This window comes from Megascapheus bottae, chromosome 19, assembly GCF_031878675.1.
Source record: "Megascapheus bottae isolate mThoBot1 chromosome 19, mThoBot2.hap1, whole genome shotgun sequence".
NCBI lineage: Eukaryota > Metazoa > Chordata > Mammalia > Rodentia > Geomyidae > Megascapheus > Megascapheus bottae.
The window spans coordinates 28,632,377-28,655,522 of NC_143527.1; the positions used below are offsets into that span (position 1 = coordinate 28,632,377).

General features: G+C 38.3%; 1 protein-coding gene across 1 annotated transcript in view; it reads right to left on the reverse strand.

Moving 5' to 3' along the window:
- Positions 1-3,618: 3,618 nt before the first annotated feature.
- The window catches only part of Asxl3 (ASXL transcriptional regulator 3), a 90,993-nt gene continuing 71,465 nt past the window's right edge, over positions 3,619-23,146 (reverse strand). The window contains exons 7-10 of the mRNA XM_090353275.1: positions 19,339-19,435; positions 16,911-17,016; positions 11,195-13,151; positions 3,619-8,875 (exon numbers count right to left, since the gene is read on the reverse strand). Of these exons, the coding sequence (XP_090209401.1) occupies positions 5,165-8,875; positions 11,195-13,151; positions 16,911-17,016; positions 19,339-19,435 (5,871 nt within the window). The 3' untranslated portion in view covers positions 3,619-5,164. The remainder of the gene's footprint in view (positions 8,876-11,194; positions 13,152-16,910; positions 17,017-19,338; positions 19,436-23,146) is intronic.

Here is a 23,146-nt window from a genome sequence, read left to right on the forward strand (position 1 = left end):
AAAAAAAGTGATACCATTATAATGTGTGGATATAAATAAGAGTTTTAACTTGTGTGACTGTTGTTCTTAAGGTACTATGTTATTTCTCTTCTCTTTTTTGCCCTTATGGTTAATCTCATGTTGTTACTGTACCTGACTTTGTTACCTGGCATATTGTATATATGTTTATTTGTTTACTTGAAATAGGGAAGGAGGGAAACAAGATGACTGGGAGGAGGTGGGGGCAGGAAAATGGAGACAAACACAAGAGAAGGGGTATCAATATGTGAGATGTAATGCACCTACTACATGACAAATGAAACCGTAACCCCTCTATACATTGTCCCGACAATAAAATTAAAAAAAAAAGAAAACAAGGGGCCTAAATATAGGTTGGAAAAATAAAGCCAATACAGCAGGTTGTCTTAATATTAATGAGGTTTCAGCTTTAGTTTTTACCATGTTGACAACAAATATTGACATAGCTAATGTAACAATACATGGTATTTGCCTTTACTTTTCTTTAATAAAATATTCAATGTGTTTATTATATATCTAAGACACAATTCATTATAAAATAAAAATGACAATTACTTCATGTTTAATTTCTTTATTTTCTCCAGAATATTTTTATATTGAAGCCCAAATTGTTAATTAGAGAAAGAGATAAACAGAAACATGGAGACAAAACATTTCATTTCATTTAAATTATGATATTGTGAGCAGTCACTTTTGTAGGCAATACTTTTTTCTTTGTAGAAAAGAAGAAATAAAAACAAACAAACAGCACCATTAAAGAATACATGATCCCTGAATTCTAAACAAAACACTGTCTAAAAAGTTTTTAAATGCTTGTTGCACGCAGTCACATTTAGTCAGGTATCAAAGCAAGCATAACAGTATTAAATCGTCTCAGTCTTATTGAATCAAATGCTCCTCCTTTTGAGGATTTTACACACCTTTCTGAGTTTTTTTTTCCTGTGGGAATAATATATATTCTTTGGTAGAGGACTGAAGGAGGGTTTCACTTTTTGTATGGTGATATAAAATATCTATGTATGTTTAGCGCCCTTCCCCTCAATCTATGTTTGTCATGCATGTTATATTGGGGTTGATTTCACATTTTGCTGTTACTCTGTAGGAGTCATCTTGCCTTTTTTTAAAAAGGCATTACATGGCTAATGTCAAACAAATGTAAACATTCAGAATACTGACCAAAAAGAAAAAAAAATAAATGCACACAAATACACATTTACAAAAATATGACAAAAATACAAATGAGAATAGGTTTGCAACCAACAGGGTAAAAACAGAGTCGTACAAGAAAATGATGGTGACCAGGTAAAGCACTTTCTTTGAAACACTCAGGAATAATACAAGAATGACAGAATTTTCTCTAGAGTCTAAAGTATCCTGCATCTATCAAATAGAATACAAACCAAAATAGTATGTGCTATAAAATAAAAAGCAGCTCCTTTAAATTATAATTTTTTTAAAAAAAAAGGCTTTCTGCATGCTTCAATGTGACAAAGCATGAGGACTGAACACAACTGGGTTTTTATCATCAGTGACATTTTGGCTAACTAGGCCCCTGATGGGCTGATGAATTCTTGTTGTAGGACTCTTCACATTATCCTTGAGCAACACTGATGGACAGCTAATCTGAACGCTGCATGTTCAGAGGCAGTCAGTCCCTCCAGGCAGTTAGCAGGATGCTGAACCTCACCACCACAGCCACAATGGATGCAAGGCCAGGCACTGAGCATTAGCGTTAAAAAAATTAAAATGGAAGTAATAATAATAAAGAAAACTCTAGGGCTTCATCCATACTATTGAGAAGGTGGGCAGAGAGAGGCCACAGCATAGTCCTCTATTGAAATTATGCAAGTATTCATAAAAGAAATGGGGCTCCAGCAACTTTTAGATTTTAACTTCACTATAAAGCACCATTGGAATCAGCTTGTTTCTGTATATTTACTTTGAACTAAGAACTTCCCAGTTTCAGAAGTCAACTCTGATTTCTACAGCTCAACCCAGAAACACACACCACCTCAAAGTCTTTATAGCAACCAGACTCAAACTTATAGGTTTGTTTTCAAGTTTCTTCTTCAAAGTAGACCTTAGTTTGTGTGTGTGTATATATATATATACATACATACATATATATGTATATATATATATATTGCTGTGTTCCCCACCATTTCTGTTATTCTCACTTTGGGGTAGAAAAAAACATTTCCAAAATGAAAATGAATTTGCACCAGAATGCTCTTATTAACATGCCCATTCATTATTTTAATGTCTTTATACACCTCAGGCAGGCATATGCATATTATCATGTAGGAGGGGGAGTAGGGATATGCAGTATCCTTCTTTTCCCTGCTCCAAAAGTGCTATTTAGGGAAATACATCCTTTGTGATTAAAAAAAATGTTTATATGTGGAAGTTCTAATCCTGACCCAGGCAGGGTATAGGAGTGTCCATTCATCAAGATAATACACACAACTGAAATTTGCACACTACACCACAATAATCATGTACTAAATAACACAGTCTATTTTCACATAGGCAGACACATGTAGAAATCAAGAAACTAAGAAACTACTCATCTAATTCAAATATACTGGCATTGATATATTTATATGTATTGAATGAACACCTATAAAATACCTGATCCCCAATTTACTTCTGAATGTCTTTTATTCTTTGTTAGCAAAAATGTATTTTTTTATGGTTGGGGAGATAATGAAATGTGGATGCTCAGATTTCGAAAGGGCACAGAAAAGAGCAAGGGAACAGAAAAATCATGTTCTTTGGACTTGGAAGATAGAAATTATGCACTATCAACAGTTGATTCTCCAATTTAGCATGTGAAAAAAATCCAAACATACGGAAGGACACTTCTTTATTTCCAGTAAGCATTTTTGCAGGCAGTATTCAACAGGAATGGAAATGTCAGTGAGCTCAGTATCACAGCAGCCTCAACTGTACCTCATTCACAGAGTGCTTTAATAGCTTGTAGACTGGAGTTTCTTCTACCATGTGTCAGTTACTGATGTGGTATTTTTCAATCTGCTGGTGTAGACAATACCTGACACTGGGAAAGCAGCGATTGAATCTGGAAGAAGTTGGCATGCAAGTGTCTACAGTGTTGTGAAGATAAGAGCATAATCTTTGAAACTTAAGATGAAATTAGAGCCAAGTAGATCATAAAGACGTCACAGATTTAAAAAAACAAAACATAAAACACCATCCATATACAATGCGATGCGTGTTAACCAAGAGTCCATGGGCACTTACGCTTCTCCTTGGGAAGAGCTGGTTAAATACATTGCTACCTTTCTTAATTTTGCTGATTTGAGAACTCAAGCACCAAGTCATGGCCACAGGACTTTGCTTTGCTTTCTTAAGACCTAGTATCTTCACGATCTGCAATTCGTAAATAAAAATAGCATCTCTGCTGATTAAAGAAAATTTGGCAATATTACAACAATAAATAGGAGAGAAAAAAACATACACCAAGATAAAAAAAAACCCAAGTGGTTTTAGGAAAGTAAATTAGGCTCATTCTTATTAATGTTTAAAGACATCCCTTCAGGGAATGTCAAAAAATTTACATGGACTAAAGTAATCCCATGTAAAAACATCTGCCAATCTTACCTGGGATAAAGTTCTCTGGCCATGATCAGTCAGTGGGTTAGTGGTACTCCATGTTTTGTGCTCTGTAATCTGAAGTTAAATGGGTGAGATTTTGCTTGTTTTCATCTTTGCAGTGCGCACGCACACGCGGGCATGTGTGTGTATGTGTGTGTGTATGTATGTGCATGCATGTGTGCATGTGTAGTATGTGTGTGCTTTTGAATTTACTTTTGGGAACTGCGAATTCTGAACTGTAGCTGTTCTCCAGCACGAGGGTGGCCAAAGCATATGGAATGATGCTCAAATACTCAACAATTTGGACTTTACTGGATAAACGTTGAAGGCCATTTTAAGATGCAGTATTCCTTTTCCAAAAATGGTTCCAGTCCCCCACCCCTAGATATGAGAAATAAATTATGCAATAGTACATCTAATTTTAAAAGGTTATTATGCAGATTGAGTATCGGGGTTGGGGGTGAATGTGGTTCAGAAAATTGTCATGCCTCAGCCTTCTGCAGTTCCTTTTGCCATCAGGGACAGTAGTGAAAAGCGATAGCCATCCTGGACAGGATACACTGATGTCATTAATAATCTTTAATTTTATATGTGGCAATTGAATTGCACTGAATTGCTTGTATTTACATTCTCAACCCATTTATACATATATGTTGCATTTTTCTTGCTTTTACTTTCAGGGCATTTGTTTTTCATATTTGCTCTTCAAAGCCACCCATGAAGCTCCAAAATCCCATGGATTTATGGTTCTTCTTTGACCAAGGAATCTTATACTATCTGCTGTCAAGGCTAGAACCAGAGTACTGGTCCCATGAGGCCCATGATACAATTTCAGATGTAGGATACATTTCACTACTATCTGTGTATAAAATCCAAGGTAGTGTCATATATTCTGCTGGTCTCTGAGAAAGTGTATCAAGAAGGGATGAAAGAGAAAAGGGACAGTTGGTTTCATTGATGGCATAACCTCCTTTAATGTACCATTTATGATATGAGTAAATACAAGGAATCACACACTTAAATCAGATTCCCCATTCCAAATAGGACTTAATCATTGTGGGTAATGGCAGGTCCAGAAGTGTCACTGTAAAAACACTTGTCGTAATGGTAAATTTATAGAAAAAAAATGTGTGACCACCATCAGTCATTGTTATCGTTCTCTTTCTACACTTGTAGTTCTGGTGATTAGACAGTTTAAGAATGTCCTTTTTCTTGTTACATCTGGGCAAGAAAAAGGCAAGAAAGAAATGGGACAGTGACCTGTATATCCATATACAAAAACTTCCCAAAGCTTGGAATGGTAACTAAACATGTCAAGAGACATGGTGCTTTTTGAGCCATTCTGGTGGTGTGTTTCCTCCCTTTCTGAGAAATGCAAGAACGAACGTAACAGCCTAGAGAAGAAAAGATAATCTGTTCCAAAGTAAAAAATAAATTAGCATACAAGCCAATGCATTGTTTCAATTTGCTGTTGTTGATGCTGTTTGGCTTTTCCAGGTTGAAAAGGGATACTGCACCTTTCACTCGGTTCTTACCGTACAACCAGGCAAGCTACACAGAGTTTTGAAGGACCTATGCAGTCGTCATGGCAAAAGGCCCCACAGCCTTTGCACACGATCATGGCTTTGAGCCGGCAAGAACATTTCAGTTCCAACTCATCTGCGTTGCTGCTGTCTGCAAAGTTCTGAACAGGCATCTGAGCATTTTGACCAGGCAGGGCTGTGCCAGGACTGGAACCACTTCCCAAAATCCCGATGGACTTTTCAATTGCAGACGCTGCCCTTTTGAAGCTGGTGCTCCCAAAGTGTATTGTTGGATAATTGCCACAGAGCTGCTGTTGCTGTGGCACCTGCATTTTCTGAGCAGCTAATTGGGTGAAAGGCTTCTGTGGCTCAGAAAGCAAATAGGAAGAGAAATCTGCATTTTTTAGCGCAAATGCTTTTAACTGTTCTTTCATTTCATTCTGGTCATAGGAAACTTGTTTCATGCCCAGTTCACAGCTGCTGCTTAAACCTTCCTCAAAAGAAAGTGGTTCCGATTTTATATTGCTACATATGCCCGTGGACTGTGGCCAATTAAGTCTCTTAGTGGTTTCCATGGTAACTGGCGTTTGCTTTTGATCGGATGGGCCTTCAGCATTAGGGAGAGGTGGAGGTAGTGGAGGTGGAGGTGGAGGAGGTGGGGGCAAGGCCAAGGGTGGTGGCGGTGGAGGTGGGGGGGGCGGGGGTGGTGGCAATGGAGGATGCACTAGGGCTTTGTTAGGCATGGCATGTGCAGCCCCTCCCACATCCTCACTTTCTTTTGTGGCCATATTGGGTGATAACATATTGGCTAGCCTTAGCTGGTGAGATGCCGGAGAAAGACCAACTTCTCCCAGTCCCTTTTGTTCAAGATGCCTATTGAAGGCAAATGCATTACAGCCCACTGGAGTTTTAGAAGAAGACTGTAACAGAGCTGTAGTGGGAACCGGGCCCCTGGCAGCCGTGGGCATTTGGTAAAACTGTTGCCTGTGTGAGGCCCCGGCATCGGGGTGGAAGCTGCCATTTTTGTCAACATGAAATAGATTCTGCTGGAAGCTACATGCAGGGAGCAGCCGCTTTTGCTGTTTGACCTCCGGGCTGTGGACAATTCTGCTCTGCACGGAGTGCTTGTTGATCCATTCTTGTTTAAATGGCTGGCTGTGTCCAAGCGGAGTGGTGTTGGGGTTGATGACACAGGGCACCCCTTTCACATCATTGTCCACCAATAATTTCCCTGGCTCACATTTAACTTGAGTGTGCTCCACCACAGTTCTGGCCACTCTCTTTTTGGGATGGTTTTCTCGCTTTCTCATTTGGTGTGGTGCAAGAGTCCCTGTCAAGTAGCCCTTACCCTCTGGATTAGGAGAGTTTGATGGCACTTCAATGACATTCCTCTCTGGTGCTGTTTTACCCACTGAGGTAGTTTGGAGGGGCAATGGAAGTCTGTTGATTTCAAGCTTGGCTCCCAGTCTGGGCTGTGGCAACACTTTTTCCAAAGGCAGGTTGCCCTGCAGTAACTGTGTTACCAGTGGGTTGTTGGCTTCCACAGATGACAGGCGGCAGCTTGAGCTTCCTGCACTCGGAACTCTTTTCAGGGTATCTGTAGTCATGGAAATCACCTCTTCCATGGGACTTGAGGTGGAAGCCTTCAGGGCCTGAGTTTGTGGTCCACTAGAGGCTGCCTCTGCAGCCGGAAGAGGCGGCTCAGGGCCAGGGAAGTCTTCTGTGTCCATTCTGAAACCCTTTTCCATTTCATGAGGTTCGGATTTCACAGGAAGACTGACACTAGTTATGAGATTCCTGGAGTGAAGTTCTGACATGTGTGGGTAGCTCACATGCTCAGTTTTGATTGCCTTTGGACAGCTCTGTTCTGGGTATTCTTTTTGTTTACTGGCACTGGAAAGACCAACCAGAGGATGTCCTGGGCCCCGCATGGCATCCTCATTCCAGCATATCCGGTTTCCTTGGTTATACTGACTGCTACAGGTTGTGTCTGCTTCACTTTTGAAAGTGGTAGGGTTCCGTGCCTGCTCAGCAAAGCTGTGAGTAGGAGTCATCACATTATTCAATTTCTCTGGAACAACAAGGGGCAATTCTCGGAGACTGGGGCAGGGACCCTGCAGGGTTTTACAGTCTTGTTTGGCCGTGGAAGCACCAATGAAAGCAGAAGTGTGATCAACACTTTCATTTGCTACCTGCTCGGGCCTGCTGATAACAGACACTTGAGGACACGTCATGGGTTGTATGGATACTTCTGTCCTCACTGACCTGCTCTGCAGGTCCAAGCTGGCCTCTGCACTTTCAATGGAGACAGTCAGAGACAAACTGGAGGTCAGTGTGGTGCTGTGGTCAACGATCACCTTGCAAGGTATGGATCTGTTTATGGCTGCTGGTGCAAAGCTCCCTGGTGGCTGCTGAGGTTTTCCAGAGGAGTTGTCTGCCCTGTTCTGAGGTCCTGAATTTTTGTCCATGCTCTCAGGACTTAACTTGGGAGGACTATCGTAAGAGTTTATAGTTAGCATGTTTCCAGTAAACATTGCAACAGATGGATGTGCAATCAGAGGGTCGGTGACCGCCAGAGACTCACTGCAACTGAGGGGGGTTCTCACACTGGTCCCCGGGGATATGGTAGCATGTTCTTCACTCCCAGGCATGGCTAACTTCTCAGAAGGGAATCTGTTGTTAATTCCTGTCTGGGGAATCAGGACAGCACTAGTGGAGAGATGGTTTGGCACAGAGGTATAGTGACTGGAGACTAAGTTAGGACTAAGTTTAGGACTGCTGCCTGCTAAGAGCATGGGTTTATCATCCATGGAGCTTGGCAGACCGGCACCTTCTGTAGTGGCTGCAGTGGGAGTGCCGTCAATACATTTTGGTATAATGGCTATGCATGAAGTGTCCGTTCCCTGCATTGTTTTTAACATGTTTATATTACAAGCAGAAATGGTCGTGTTTGCACTGTCAACAGACATTAAGACAGAGGATTTGTCAACAGGACTCACAAACGGATGTTCTTTAATGGTTCCTGACAGAGCAGTGCTGCAGACAGACACAGGGACAGAATTTTTATTAAAAAGTATGGGCACACTACTATTTTCAGAAGAGGTAGATGAAACAATTTTCTCAGATAAATGTGACACGGGGATGTTTTCCTCAGAACTATGCACAGGTAAGTCAGCGGCAGTTTCTGGCAGTGGAGTTGGGTTAAGAGGCTGCTGTAACACAGTGGGGATCTCCCGAAGGTGTGTCGACTTGTTGCTGGGAGACCTACAGTTTGGATTGACAATAATGACGCCCGTGGAACCTTCCATTTTTGTTTCAGGGTTAGAAGTGACTTCCAAATTCATGGGTCCTTCCTTGGAGCTGAGGGGAGGCAATCGGGTCTCTTTAGAGGCCTGGAAGAGATGGGCTCGAGCCTGATGCTTTGCAAAGAGCTTAGCCTTGGTCTGCTCTTTGATGTGGGCCAGGGTTCTAGCCTTGCTGCCTTCTCCTGGGCTTCCCAGGGCTCCAGAGACAATGCTGGCTGCAGCTGCTACTGCAGCAGCCGCAGCAGCCTCACGCTGCGCCCGAGCTTGTTGTGCCCTGGCTTTGATATCGGCCAGAGTTCTGGCTCCTGTGCTCCGTCCTCCACTGACTGATGTGCTAGTGGATGCGCGAGACTCTGTTTTGGAGACTGGTTGGCTCTTGATAATAAAAGGTGGTCCGATTTTGGAAAGCTGAATCTGAAAAGAATGTAAGAAGGGAAAGATTAAGTGTTTCCATAAATGTGGCCAGTGAGGGGGAGGATATGAAAAGACAGTAAAAGATGCTGTGTTCTCTTGTAAATAGGAATGAACTATGCCTCAATCTCTCAAAGGTCATTTAAAGTTAACAACAGATATAGCTTGAATGTGAAGTTAACTTTTGAATCTATTGAAACAACAATTGCTAATTTGATTTGGCCTGGAAGTAATATGTCTGTGAAAATGTCACAAAAATGAGAATAAAACCCATGCTTCTTAAAATGAGGTTATCCAAACATATTTAAGTATCCTTCTTGAGTAAATGGATACACACACACACACACACACACATACACACAAACTCTATTTGAATTTATCTGTCTTAATTTGACCTAAATTATAAAAGCCTTGGCCAAAGGAATATAAGACTAGAATTCTCATTCTGAGTTTGAAAAAACATGCTGTGTGATCCTATGCAAGTTCCTGCATGCCTCAGTTTCCAGGAACTCTAGGAGTCAACTCTATGCATTCTCTTGTATGCATAGTTGTCTCATTTTTCATACCAATGAATATGTCTGCTTGTATATGTATAAGGAACACACTATACAAGTTTGTAACTTAGTTGTAAGGAGAAATGAGTTATTTCTGGTCTGCTTTCTTCATACAGCTATTCTAAAGATAGAGTAAGATTATATTTGTGAAAGTGCAGTTTTCCAAGGCGTTATATTATCATATTTTCAGAAAAGCAAAGGTAAGTCTGAGTTTTTTGCCTTTCAAAATAAATATGTGTTGGGAAGTTTCATTTGATAGTGATATTGCACTAGCCTTGAAATTTGTACACATAATAATTTATACTGGTCACCTACATATGCTAGGAAAGAGATTTACAATGTCAGAAAATTCATGAGGCATACTTAGACTATTACCACTTGACACATACTATAGGATTCATTTCAATCTAGAATTATGCTTCAGGAGCCAGACACATGAGTTTATCATTCTGAGTGACCTCCTTTCTTATTTTCCAACAGTATCTGAAGCTTAACCTCCAAATCTATAGCTAAGAGGATGTGCATTTGGCAAGAAGATTCCATTTTTTCTTTAAAAATTTGCCTTTGTCTAAGAACATTAAACACATTAAAATTAAACATAAACATCTAATGTCTACTTAGTGTCTGTCTCTCTAATATGTATACAGTCTATTTATGAAAGGTTTTTATCACTGTGAAAATGAGTTTAATATTGATACTCTTTTTTATATATTTTTATTGTAATTAATAGAAGGGTTATATTATATTTGCCAGATAGGAGGTGCATTAATTCACATACATTGATACCCTTTCACATGTCTTGGTCCCCATTTCCCTCCCCCCCACCCCCACCCCTAATATTGATACTCTTAAAAGTCAACCTTGTAGAGATAATGTATCATCTATGGCATACATATAAAAGTTAAAGCTATTTTTTAGAAGCTTAAAATATTTATATGTATATATATATGTGAATTACAGAGTAGAAAAAATAATTAAAATTTCTCTGTTTAACCTTAACTTTTAGTTTAGTTAAGCAGGTTAGATTTATTTGAGGCTTGTTTTCTGAAAAATGTTTGACCATAGGGATCTATAATTTTGTGGATTTAAAGATCACATTGGTATCTTGGAAATTAAAAACCAAGGTATGTACATATATGTATATATGTATATATTTATCTATAGCACCTTCCCTTTGATTTCATAAGGTGATTTTGACTCATTTATTTAGTAAATATTTAATGAGAGTCTACCACAGGCCAGTTTCTCTACTCATTGAAGATGGTATCTACTAACTTTTGAGAAAATGACCAAAGTTTAATATATTACATACATTATATATATGATGTATATAATAGATAACATATTTTATATATATTTATATTCACCTTTATTTCCTAGAGTTGGCTTCTGAGTTTTGTCTACTTTTTATAATCCTACTGCACTATTACAGATCTCTGAACTGTTTTTATCACAGTTTTCCAAATTGATGTAGGTCACAATTCCGCCACTTAGAATCTTGCAACTTTTTGGTAGTTTGTAGGTTTCTTCAGGCCTATTCTCTCTCCCCAGTTTTTTTTTCTCCTTTAAATACTGATGTCTAAATATATGTAAGTAGATTGGGTAGTAGGAGGAAACAATTGTAAAATGATAGATATGTAAGCTTGGAAGAAAAAAAGTATTATTCTTGGAAAATAATTTTCTAAATAGGAAAAGGCTATCCATGAAGTTGCATTGTTTCATTATTACTATTGCAATTACTCCTACTACAATAATAATAATACTGTACCTTGAGAGGCGGAACCCTGGGCTCCTCTCTTGGAGGTGGTTCTTTCTCAGCTGGGCTGCTGTTTGGTAGGTTCCGAGCTGACTGATCATCTTCTATCCTGGCTCTCTTTTCCTTACAGATTCCAAAGCTATGCTGCTCTGCAGTTTTCCTCTTTGATATCTCTGATTCTCTGCTTTCATTTCTTGCCCCATCAGGTGGGGACTTGGAGGGTTCCAATGACTTAGAAGTATGGGCGATCTCCAACCGATTCTGTGTGCTTCCTTGCTTGTGGATTTTATTTCTTGAGCCTTCTGCAAATGCAGCCTTATCAACAGATGGGGCATACTGTTTATCCTGTAACTTGATTGATGGAAGCTCATTTCCTTTAGTCTCTGTTTCTTCAGGAAAGACAGATAATTCCAGTAGTGAGGATATTCCTTTCTTTTCTGTTCTTTGCAGGACACTGTGATTTTTAACTTTCATCATTTCTGTAGGTGGAAGTTCTGGGACTGAAGGAGGGTAAGGCTTCTCAATTTCAACATGAGATTTACAAGGCTGCTGACCTGGGACTTTACTGTGCAGTTCGTCAGGTGGAAATGCATCAGGAATAATGGAAGAAGCTATTCCAATGGGTTCAGGAGTGTTGGATACAGGCCTCTGCTGGGAGATGAGGCTCTCTCCTGGAGAGCTGACAGGGGCAGAAGTTTCATCTTTCTGTGGGGAAAGTGCTTCCTCAGATATGGAAGGTGACTTTCTCTGTTGATGCACCATTCTTTCACTCATGGAAGAATTAGAAACTGGAGAAATCTCTGTAGGAATTGGCAAACTGGATACAAATGTAGTCTCAGAGTTGAGAAGCATGGAAGACACTGAAGAAGTTTCTGATATCAAAGGCAAATCAGACATCGGTGACGTGTCTGAGGTTAAAGGTAGGTTAGATACTGGGGAAGCTTCGGATGTTAATGGTAAGTTGGACATCAGAGATGCTTCTGATATTTCAGGTGAAGTGGATACTGGAGATATTTCTGACATTAAAGATGCATGAAGCCTTTCATCACTGGGATTTCTCTGATTATATTTGTCTATATTCTCAGTGCTGGACACCTCAGAGCAAAATGTAGTTTCTAGAGAGGCTGGCGTACAAGATTCTTCAGACATGGATTGGGTTTCGCAACCTGGAGATGGAAGGCTAGTACATGCTCCCGCTGGGCTCTCTGAAGAGAACGAAGTTTCAGAGATACAAGCCTTTTCAGAAAGCTGCTCATCAGGGTCGCTCTGTAGTTCCATATCTACAGCAACTCCTTCAACTGGAAACTGGTTTTCTAGAGAAGATGACCCCTGTTTTATTTTTAGAGTATTGGTCTCTAGTATAGTTTCTGCTTCTTTCTGTTCTGCATCACCAACATGAGTCACAGATGAAGTGGAAGGAACCAGAGAATCACAGACTTCCAGCTGATCAATAACAACTGACATTTCTTCCTGGGGGCATTCGGATTTCTCCTCAATCTTAACTTCAATGTGAGGCAAGGTTTCTAAAACATCATTCATTATTACACAGGACTCCAAGTTGTCTTCAGAAATTGCTATTTGAGGCTCCTCATAAGATGTGGTTGGACTTGCAGATTCTTCAGAAAACTCAGTTATTGTCTTATGATTTTCTTCTTGACATTCACAGATGCTAGTCTCTACCTCTTCTGCAATTTCCTCCTGAATTACAGATTCCTCAGGGATCAAAATATCTTCTGGTTCTAATTCTGCCATATCTTTAGCTGGAACCTCTACCATAGGACAAATTGTAGCACAGAATTCAGGCTCTGAGGATGCTGGGCTTTCCATGCTTTTGGATGGTTGTTCTTCCATAGGGTTCAGTGCAGAAGACTCTGAAAGGCCAATAGTTTCGCATGTGGAACTCCCTTCACCTCCATCACCGGTTGATCCAGAGGTCAGCTTCACAGATTCCTCTCTCGATATGCCCAATCTGAAGAGAAATTAAATGTGTCAAATTATTGTTCAACCAGAAAAGAAAGGCACAACTGTAATCTCTCACAAATACAGTATTCAATAATAAGCAAAGCTATCTAATTAATCTTCCTATCACTAAATAGCATGCTTAATTAATGAAAAATAGTTGGTAGTTTGTAGTAGAGATGTAGTTTCTCTACTGGTTTTATAGTTGCAACTAAGAAAGGCAGAGGAGATCTGAATCACACCAAGTGTGAATAAAAGGTATACAAAAGTTACAAGTAATAAAATATTAGAAAATATGGTCAGAAAGACAATAGAATGTATAAGATTTAACTTGTTTTAAGTCAGAAAGTAGAAAAATGCTCGTCAACAGAAAATTATGTCAACTTTAAGGGGTGCAACAGAGTAAAATATAAATCAATAAAAGATGAGGGAAAAATAGCCAATGTTGAAACTGAAAAGACTTCTAAAGGTTGGTTCTCATAAGACAGTCTAAGTAATATTTCTTATCCACCTTATTTTATAGGTGTAAATTAACTGTACAGACGGTTTTCATTGTGATACTTGCGAAATGCATAAAATGTATTTTTCAGGAAATATTTTTTTTGGCCAGTCCTAAGCTTGAGCTCAGGGCCTCAGCACTGTCCTTGGACTTTCTCAAAGCTAGAGCTCTATCACTTGAGCCTCAACACCACTTCCGGCTCTTTTTCTATGTATGTGGTACCAAGGAATCAAACCCGGGTCTTCATGCATGCTAGGCAAACACTCTACCACCAGGCCAAACTCCCAGCCCGCATAAAATGTACTTTGTCAAATTTACCAAATTTGTAATCTTTCCCCATCATCTTTCTTTGACCCTTCCCTCCGCATGAACAGTATTTAGTGGCTTCCATTGTGATGATCTGACATATGTATGAGATGAACTTTACAATATTCACCCACCCTATCTTCAAAATTCCCTTCCAACAATTGGGACATATTATGTTTGAGGTTTAGATTCTGTGTATGAGCAAAAGGTACATCATTATTTATCCTCTTGAGCTTAGTTCATCATCTTATTTTAGCATGTAGGTGTCAAACTGAACACAATATAAAATCCTAGTAAAGAAGAATAAGACATTTGAGGTCATCTAAATTGTTCTACACGCTTAAATTTTTGTTAAACAAGACTCTTAAATTTAGTTATATTGATTTTTCTGTAAAAATATGCCATGCAAGGCAGTAGAGAAAAATCAAGACATAATCTAGCCCAGTGTTATGTTGCCAGGCAAAGCTAAACAGAATTTTAACCGAGTGTACTGTAAATCACTTTTTTTTCGCCGCACTGAGTTGCAATATCAGCATCAGATGGCAGGGGAGTGTGCTGTTCTACATGAAGTCAAATTAGGACACATGCATTGACAAATATTAAACATTTTCAAAGCAAGAAATACAGCTACCATAGTACTGACATAAGAAAATACTTCAGTTAAGCCCACTTTAACCTTTTACTGAAGGCAAATGCCTTAAAACAAAAAAGAAAATAAAATAAGCCATGCTTGTTGGCTGTTTATCGTCTTCAGTAAAATTCTGAAGGTTCTAAGAAGATGATAGAAAGTGATGCTTTCATGAATGGCTTCTTTTTGATCCTATATTTAGAGAGGAAGAATGACTACATTACAGATAAAGCGATGTGATCACCTCAAATCAGGTGTATATATGTATATATTTATATATATATATATATATACACATAGTGTGTGTGTGCTTGTTTGTGTAAAATGACACTGTATGTAATGTGCTCATGCCATTATTCTTTTATAGGAAAGGAGATTCACGGTGGGCCTGACACCTTAAATAGGGGCAGGCAACGAACTTTCCACAAAGTACCTGTCCAAGATGTACTCAAAGACAAGAAAAAGCAAATACAAATCCAGTGACATTGTGGAGGAAAACTACTAATGAAATACAGAATGAAAAAGCTTGAAGAATATATCTTTGCATTCAGAGCTTGTTGATGGGAGCCATGTTACTCTTGGTAGTACAGATTTTACCTCCTAGGACAGTATCCTTTGGAGAAATGTGCATATCCATGAATTTTTCTGAGAATTATTTGTAGCATTAAGATTTGGGGCCACTTGTTGAGCCTTGCTTTGTAACGTTTCTGTTTCTCCTTTCCTCACTTTTCTAATCATTAAAAAAATAAAATAAATAGCAATGGTAGCGTGTGGATTGTATGGGGGAATCAATGAAATGGCATTGTGAAGATCTGAGAAACATATCAGAGCCTAAGTATTCACAATGATTATTTACTGAATGAGGAAAATCTACATATGATACAAATTTCATAGAGCGCCCCCTTCTGAGGGCAGAGCCCTCTGGAGCTCACAGGATGACTTTATTCCTAGTATATAAAATTTTGGCTGACACAAACAGTGCTGAATTCATAAAAGAATGGGCCCATCATTTCATAAGAAATTAAAGACAAATGCTCTGCAAGTAAGTAACGCAGTTACGTTTCTACCCTCATCGAAAACACTGCTCCTGATACTGGCTTTTACAAAGAAAGAATGAGGGCTATGTAGCAGTCTTCAGTCTGTCTTCCTTTCAGATTTGGCTGGAAAAATGACCTACACTGTAGGTTCCTAGGTTCATCACCTATAGATTCCCAATAAGTATAGCTCAGTGGGTTCAGAGATTTCCTACGTAGCTTTACCATTTCCAGAAAGGATGCTGACCAGCGTTCGTGAATATACTAACAACCTCTATTCCATTTTACCTGAATATATGTATGTGTCTGTCTAGGAGTCCTGACCAAGCACACCCAAGAGTAGTGCTATGGAGGAGAAATCATTCTGAGTGTATATATATATATATATTCCCTTCAATGTGATATCACTTTCCTTGAGGAGATTTGAATGTGAGTGCTGGCATAGTGTTTCTCCATGGCAGTAAAAATTTTTGTAAAAATCAGCTCCAAAGCACCAACTTTTGATACCAGCCTCCACTTCTCTACCTTTCACACAAAACAACACTGTTGAAGCCTGAGCCAGAAAAAGGGGAGGAGCTAAAGCCAAATTCCTCAACTATGGAGGACCTGGAGTTACTTCAGCAGCTCTGAAACAACTCCTTTTCTAGAGATGAGATTTTCTGAGACACCAAGCATAATGTAACTCTAGTAAAGAAGAGTCTGGGAAGAAATGGCTGTCAAGTTAGTTTAGCTACTACCATACTACATGTGGTTGGTACTTAAACAAAGAAACAATACATACACATATACAATATAAATGAAAACCAGGCTGCACTTGAAACCGAACACCAGTAAAGTGAGATAAAATGCCCCAGGATTTTCCCAACACAGGAGCTAAACAAATAATAAATTGGTTACGGACAATCAATATTTTTGGAGGGAATGTGAGAATTAAATATATGATAAAACTACTTCTCTTTACAAGATTCATTAATGAACATACTTCGCTAAAAAAACTAGGGGAATTTTGCAGAAAAAATTACTTATGAATGCCAAATTTGACTTCTGTAGGATTTCATGTGCTATTTTCAGTCTAAAATGAATTTTCATGAACAAGTTATAAGCGTTTTAAAATGCATTTTTAAAAATTTAAGTGCTGATATGCCACTATAATTTTACCCACAATTTCTTACGCTGAGGGACTATTGCCTTTTATCACAGGTTTATTAAGTTTTACAGCATATGAGTGTGCCATGTGAAGCAGGGAATTACATTTTCATTTCCTTCTAGGAGAAAGGAGGAAAAAAATGCTTTCATACTTACTTTTCCCCATAAAACCTTTCAAAGAATTTTTCTTTCCAAGGTTCTGTTTTCTTTTCCTTCTCAATTTCTTGCCTTATTCGTAATTGCATTTCTGGGGTAAACTCCCCTGGAAAGAAAATGGTAAATGAATTGAATGAAAGTGCTTACATCTTTTGCCAATTAATAAAGAAAACATGTAATTCATTTGAGTAGACTTTTATAGATGTTGATAAGTTAAAAGGGATGACTAATGATAATATTTCTAATGCTCCTCTTTTTATGAACATCACTCAAAGAGTCATTTCATGTTAGATGAACTCCAAAGCATTTAGCAAATGCATTACATGTTAGGACTTGTGATGAAAGTGTGTATATCCACTGTTGTGAAAAAATATCTGTCTGGTAAGAGTAGAAGTCACATATGTGACTATGAAATAATGTCTATAGATAGGCCAGAAAAATAATACATGTAACAAGCATATATAAGGAAAAGCACTTAATTCTGTCCAAGTCAATTAATGAGATTTACCTACAAGCATTGAGTCATATATCAGCTTTTGAAACATGATTTAATTACAAGACACAGGGATATGAGTATGTTTATATTCTTTTGAAAGCCCAATAATGAACAGAGCACAGAATGACATGAAATTGGAAAGGAAGGGTAAGACCAATTACTTAGTGCATGTTTCTATCTCTCTGCAAGAGATAGAAAGAAGGCCTGGTGACATTCAAGTGGAGGAGGAAAAAGGCTACTAAATAAATAGTTTGGAAAGATAGAACTGACAATATGGAGAGAAGCTTTCAAGATTCCAGCTAGAAGACTGTTGAACAGTGAAGACAAGGGATGAAGGTTACAACTGGGTCAGGGGCTGTGGGAATGTAGAAGATGGGTCAGATTGAATTAAAAATTCATGATGAGATAAAGAAAGAGGGTTATAGGTACCATTAAGATTTTAAGCTGGTGAACTGTAAGGATGGTCATGACAGTGTACCAAGAAAGAACAGAAAGAACAACAGATATGAAATGGAAAATAGTAAACCTAATGTGAAGTATTTTAGTGGCAATTTTATTAGCTGAAATCCAGTAAGTCTTTAGAAATAGAATACTAGAGATCAAAAGACTCAGATTTGGGAGTTCTTATAGGGGAAATAGAACCAAGGTTATTAACATGGCTGATTGTAAAATATATTATGTTTTATGAAGTACTAAAGATATCAATATGTCATCAAATGGATGATTAAAAGCTCCAGAAGGAATCAGAGAAAGGGCTATTAAAAATACAGACCCTAGAGCAACTTAAGATGTATCATGAAGAAACATTGTAGATGCTTCATATAAGATAAGGTAAAACACAAATGAGATGGAGAACAAACATGACATGAAAGAACTAAGAAGAAACTGGACTTTTACAAAAGAAACTTATTAAAAATTGTATTTTATTGTCAGGGTGATGTATAGAGGGATTACAGTTACATATGTCAGGTAGTGAGAACAACAGAAATTTTTAAAAATAGAAACATTAACATTCTCTACAAAGATTATTTCTCTTAGTACACTAGTGCAAAAACTGAATGGATAAGCAATGAAAATGAGGTAGCATTGGATCCTTTTTAGTCTTACGAAAAGCTTGACATTTTAAGGAAATAGATGTTGAGGTGCAAGTTAAAAAGAATTAAACGAAGTACCCGTAGACTCCAGAACACCTAAACAATGCAAAATATAACTAAAATTATACTTTAGAAAAAATCATACTATATCAAAATTTTTTGAATTATATTATGTCAAGATATTCCATATAAGATGTTCCAGTGGTACCCATTTGTAGCTAGTCAGGAGGCTAAGGTTTGACAATCATGGTCCAAAGTCACCTTGGCAGGAAAGTCTGTGAGACTTTAATCTCCAATTAACCACCACAAAACTGGCAGTGGTGCTGTGGCTCAAGGTGGTAGAGAACTAGCTTTGAGTGAAAGAGCTCAGGGTCAGCACCTAGGCCCTGAGTTCAAGCCCCACCACTGACACTAAATAAATATTTTCCTAGCTTGGGCACTAGTTTCTCACGCCTGTAATCCTAGTTACTCAGGAGGCTCAGATCTGAGAATCAAGGTTCAAAGCCAACCCAGGCATGAAAGTTTATGAAACACTTATCTCCAATTAACCACCAGAAAACAGGAAGTGGTGCTGTTGTGGAGAGCTAGCCTTGAGCTGAAGAGCTCAGGAACAGCACCTAGGCCCAGAGTTCAACCCCTACAACCGACCCCCTCAAAAAGCAAAATGTTCCTAGTATAACAGAGGAATTAATGAATGTGTTTGGAATAGGATGTCATTTGTTAACTAAATTAAATGGATTTCAGGGGGGAAAAAGACATGGAAGTCAAAGAAAGGTACAAATCTCAGTACATAGGCATACTCCAACAGATCTCATTATAACAGAAAACTGAAATTTACCTTCTGCCAGTCGCTGCTTCCACCCCTGTGCTGCATATGCAAAGAATTCATTATTTAGAGCTGAATTGCTGAGGCGTAAAATTCCATCACTTCCCATCTAGGAAATAAGCCGACAAAAACAAGATTCCATCAGGAATAGCTCAAAGCAAAAGTATGCAGAAAGGTAGCAAATCTGAGTGAGTTTGGGTATGGGGAGTATAAGGAAGGGAGGAGGAAGAGAAGAAAGAAAAAGGTGAATTTCCTAGGATATATTCTATATGCATTATTTTTACTGAGAGAAGGCACAGGAAAAATTTGAGTACTATCCTCGGCTGGCTTCATAGGTAGTTATGGAATGACAATAACAGATAAAAATAAATGTAATACCAACCATTTGTTAAGTGGGAGGTCAGAAGCACAAAATGTAAAAACTGTGTGAAGTATGGGCGTAGAAAGGAGGGGTTAGGAAGAATTTGACCTAATTGGTGGGAATAGAATAAGGTCAAGTGACTGACAAGACTTGAAGAGAAGAGTTGGAGTTTGAAGCATATACTGTTAGATGGCCTGGGATTTATTGCAGAAGCAAAGTATCATAACCATTTCGAATGTGGTATCTTTGAGGGTATTGTAGTGTATTATTGATAGGCATAACAGCTGTGGCCCTCAGTACCTTTTAAAGATTTCTGCTTACTTCAGATATTACTGCTACCTAACAAAACATTTAGATTTCTTATCCCCATGCTTCAGTCACTTTCAAGATTTAATGCGATGAATTCAGGTAGAGTGCTTGCCTAGCGTGCAGGAAGCCCTGGCTTCAATTCCTCAGTACCACATACACAGAATAAGCTGAAGTGGCGCTGTGATCCAAGTGGTAGAGTACTAGCTTTAAGCAAAAGAAGCTCAGGGACAATTCTCATGCCCTAGGACCGGACAGAGAAAGAGTGGGAGGGGGGGAGTCACAAAAGAAAATGTTGACTTAAAGTCTCCACTTTATATCATCTAATGTATCTGATACATTCTGAACTAGATTATGACCAATGAAAGAAGTCATGGACAAATATGAGCTATGTAGATTGCCGACATGATATTAATAGGAAGACCACCGATAGCCATACTAACAAAATAGTGCATTAGATGATTTCAAGCTATGTTTCATTTATGCATTGATTACTCCGTTTTCATTTTTTATTCTGTCGATACCTTCTAGGCCACTCATATGAGCTGATGTGCCTAGAAGTCACAAAAATGTTGGCAACAAAGAAAAGGCTCCTGTCGTTATGTGGTGAATAAATTCTACACACATCAGATGCTTCTATTCTTTGTCAACCTTTTCACCCGAGTCCCGAAGGGCTTTAATGTGTCATAATTCTGGAACATTAGGATTAAAAGGAGCCTTTGCACTCTAAGTCTCAGGGTCCCAATTAAAAACTGTGTATCCTGTTTCCAAAACTAAATTCTAAGGGATTATAAGCCCAAGACAAATGGACTCATCAGCTTTGCCCATTCTGAGAAATGGGATTGCTGCTGTAGAGTGGGGTAGACCAGAGGATGCTAAGAATTCTGGGGAGTCACTGTGACATCGCTTTGTTGTTTTCATCCCTGGTGAAGTAACACTGATGGTATGGAAGCACAAGAAAAACATGGGCTCACACACAATGGCAGTGGTGTGGTGTGGGCTGTGCTACCAGGCCAAGTAGCAAAGGCTTTTAATCCATAGTTCCCAGAGCCAGACATTCTTGACATTTGGGATACCTAAGCAAATAACATTGGTTAGTTCAATGCATAAACCAAATTCTAAGGAATAGTGTTCTAGAATTATGCAAAGGATGGAAAATCTGGGGTATCTTACTGCTCATGAGATGGGAGGCTGGGAATGTGATATAACCAAACATTACAGCCCTGCGGGCTCCACTTTAGAAGGGAAGGTGACAAGTAGAACCTAGTAAGATAAGTGAGCTAAACAGTTTGGGCTACAACTTCTACCTAAGTGTATTCGAGCACAGCACACCAGGTGAAAACGAAGACTCAAGTTAATAGCTTCCCCTTTCAACCTGTGTCCAACTCTTCCTGCTTGTTCAATGTCAGCCACTGGGGCTGGGGTGAGGGCAGGATCATGATGAGCTGATATAGGTAACAGGCAACTACTGAAAAGGTTGAAATGTCAGAAAAGTCTACAAAGGTGTGTACATGAAAAGACTTCAAGTGCTGTGTAAAGGGCAGAAAGGAGAAGGAAAGAAAAACACAAGATCATGGAATATTTCAGAAAGGATGTTAAAAAAAAGAAATGTAGGAGACAAGATCAGTCAAGGATTTAGGACTGAGAATATGATGTTTAGGGGACATTAAACCTACTTAGAATGATTCTGGGAGCTTTTTTTTTTTTAAGGCTGCTCTAGAGCACAAGTATCAATGTTATTAAGGAAGTCTAGCAAACAAATTTCGAATGTAGGAAAAATAGTTGGCTCCAAAAAGTCTGAATTTTCTATGAATACAGCTTTGGGATATGTGTCACAGTAGTTCAAGAGTTGTAGAGTGAAAAAAACACTGCTATGCACTAAGAAAGATTAAATAAGATGAGGAATGTTTCTGGCACAGGTAGCTTAATGTACTATTGGGCAGAAAGCAGGGTCTCTGAGCAATACGAAATTGCAAGCTATGGATCTTTATTATGAGAAAAGTGTCTATTATTTTACACGTACAAAGCCTGTCTTCTACAAATACAGCCATGTTTAGCATCATGTGAAAGTTTATTGCATCGTTCTTATTTTATGTAAAAAAATAAATTTAACTCTGGTAGCTAATATACAGTATTTTAGTTTCATGTATCCTGCAAGGCAAGAAACTTAATTAATTATTCACTGAAATTTCAGCAATAATTTTAAGGCATAAAATCACAGCAGATCCAGATGAGCTCTGGCAAATTCTCAAAATTTCAACACATGGAATTTGAAGGCAGGGTGACTCAAACACATTCAAGAATATGGAAGCTGGTCCTAGAGGAAATGCTTCTCTTTTAAAAACAGAAAAACAATATGAACTGCCAGATTCCCAGTCTATGTGAGACAGCACAATTAAACACCAGGGCTAAATTAGACTTAGGAAATGTATGCCAATAAAACTTTTAAAATACACTATTAATTTTATGGCCCTTAAGAAATACTGTCTAAAAGATATAACATTTTAATGAACTAGAACAATAAACATTTCTGGAAGGTCTATTTATTTATTGCTGAGCTATAAATTCTTATAGTTTTCATTAGCTGAGATAGAAACATTCATTTTAAAAACAAAAATTACCTCTCTCAAAATGAAGTGTCTAACAGAACTATTGGTAACTTATTCTTCCTTTTCATTTCAGCAAGGGGAATAAATACTGATGAAATGATATTTGCAGAAGAAAAAAACACCAGTAAAGGAAACTTTCCATTGTAGAAATCCTTTCACAAAGGTTGAAGCATTTTCTTTGATATTGATTGTATCACATACATTTTAGGTGATGTATGTCAGGTAGAATTCAGAGTATCAAACAAATTCTGTTGAAATTAGGTTTGACTGTTAATTTGAAGCAAGCTTATATTTGTCTTTAATCAAATATACGTTTAAACCTGAATTATGTTCTTTATCACTTTCTTATTTTGCATGCAGTTTGGTGGATGACAGAGGAATATGAGAGATGTACTGGTCTTACAAAATGGACTGGAGAGTTCTAAAAAGTAAAGCTGAAGACTTATGAAAAGATTCCTATGCTAGTTTAGATTGCTTTAGTCAGGATACCCTGATAACTGATTTCATAAAGAAGGAAAACACTCAGATAGACACCTGAACAAAT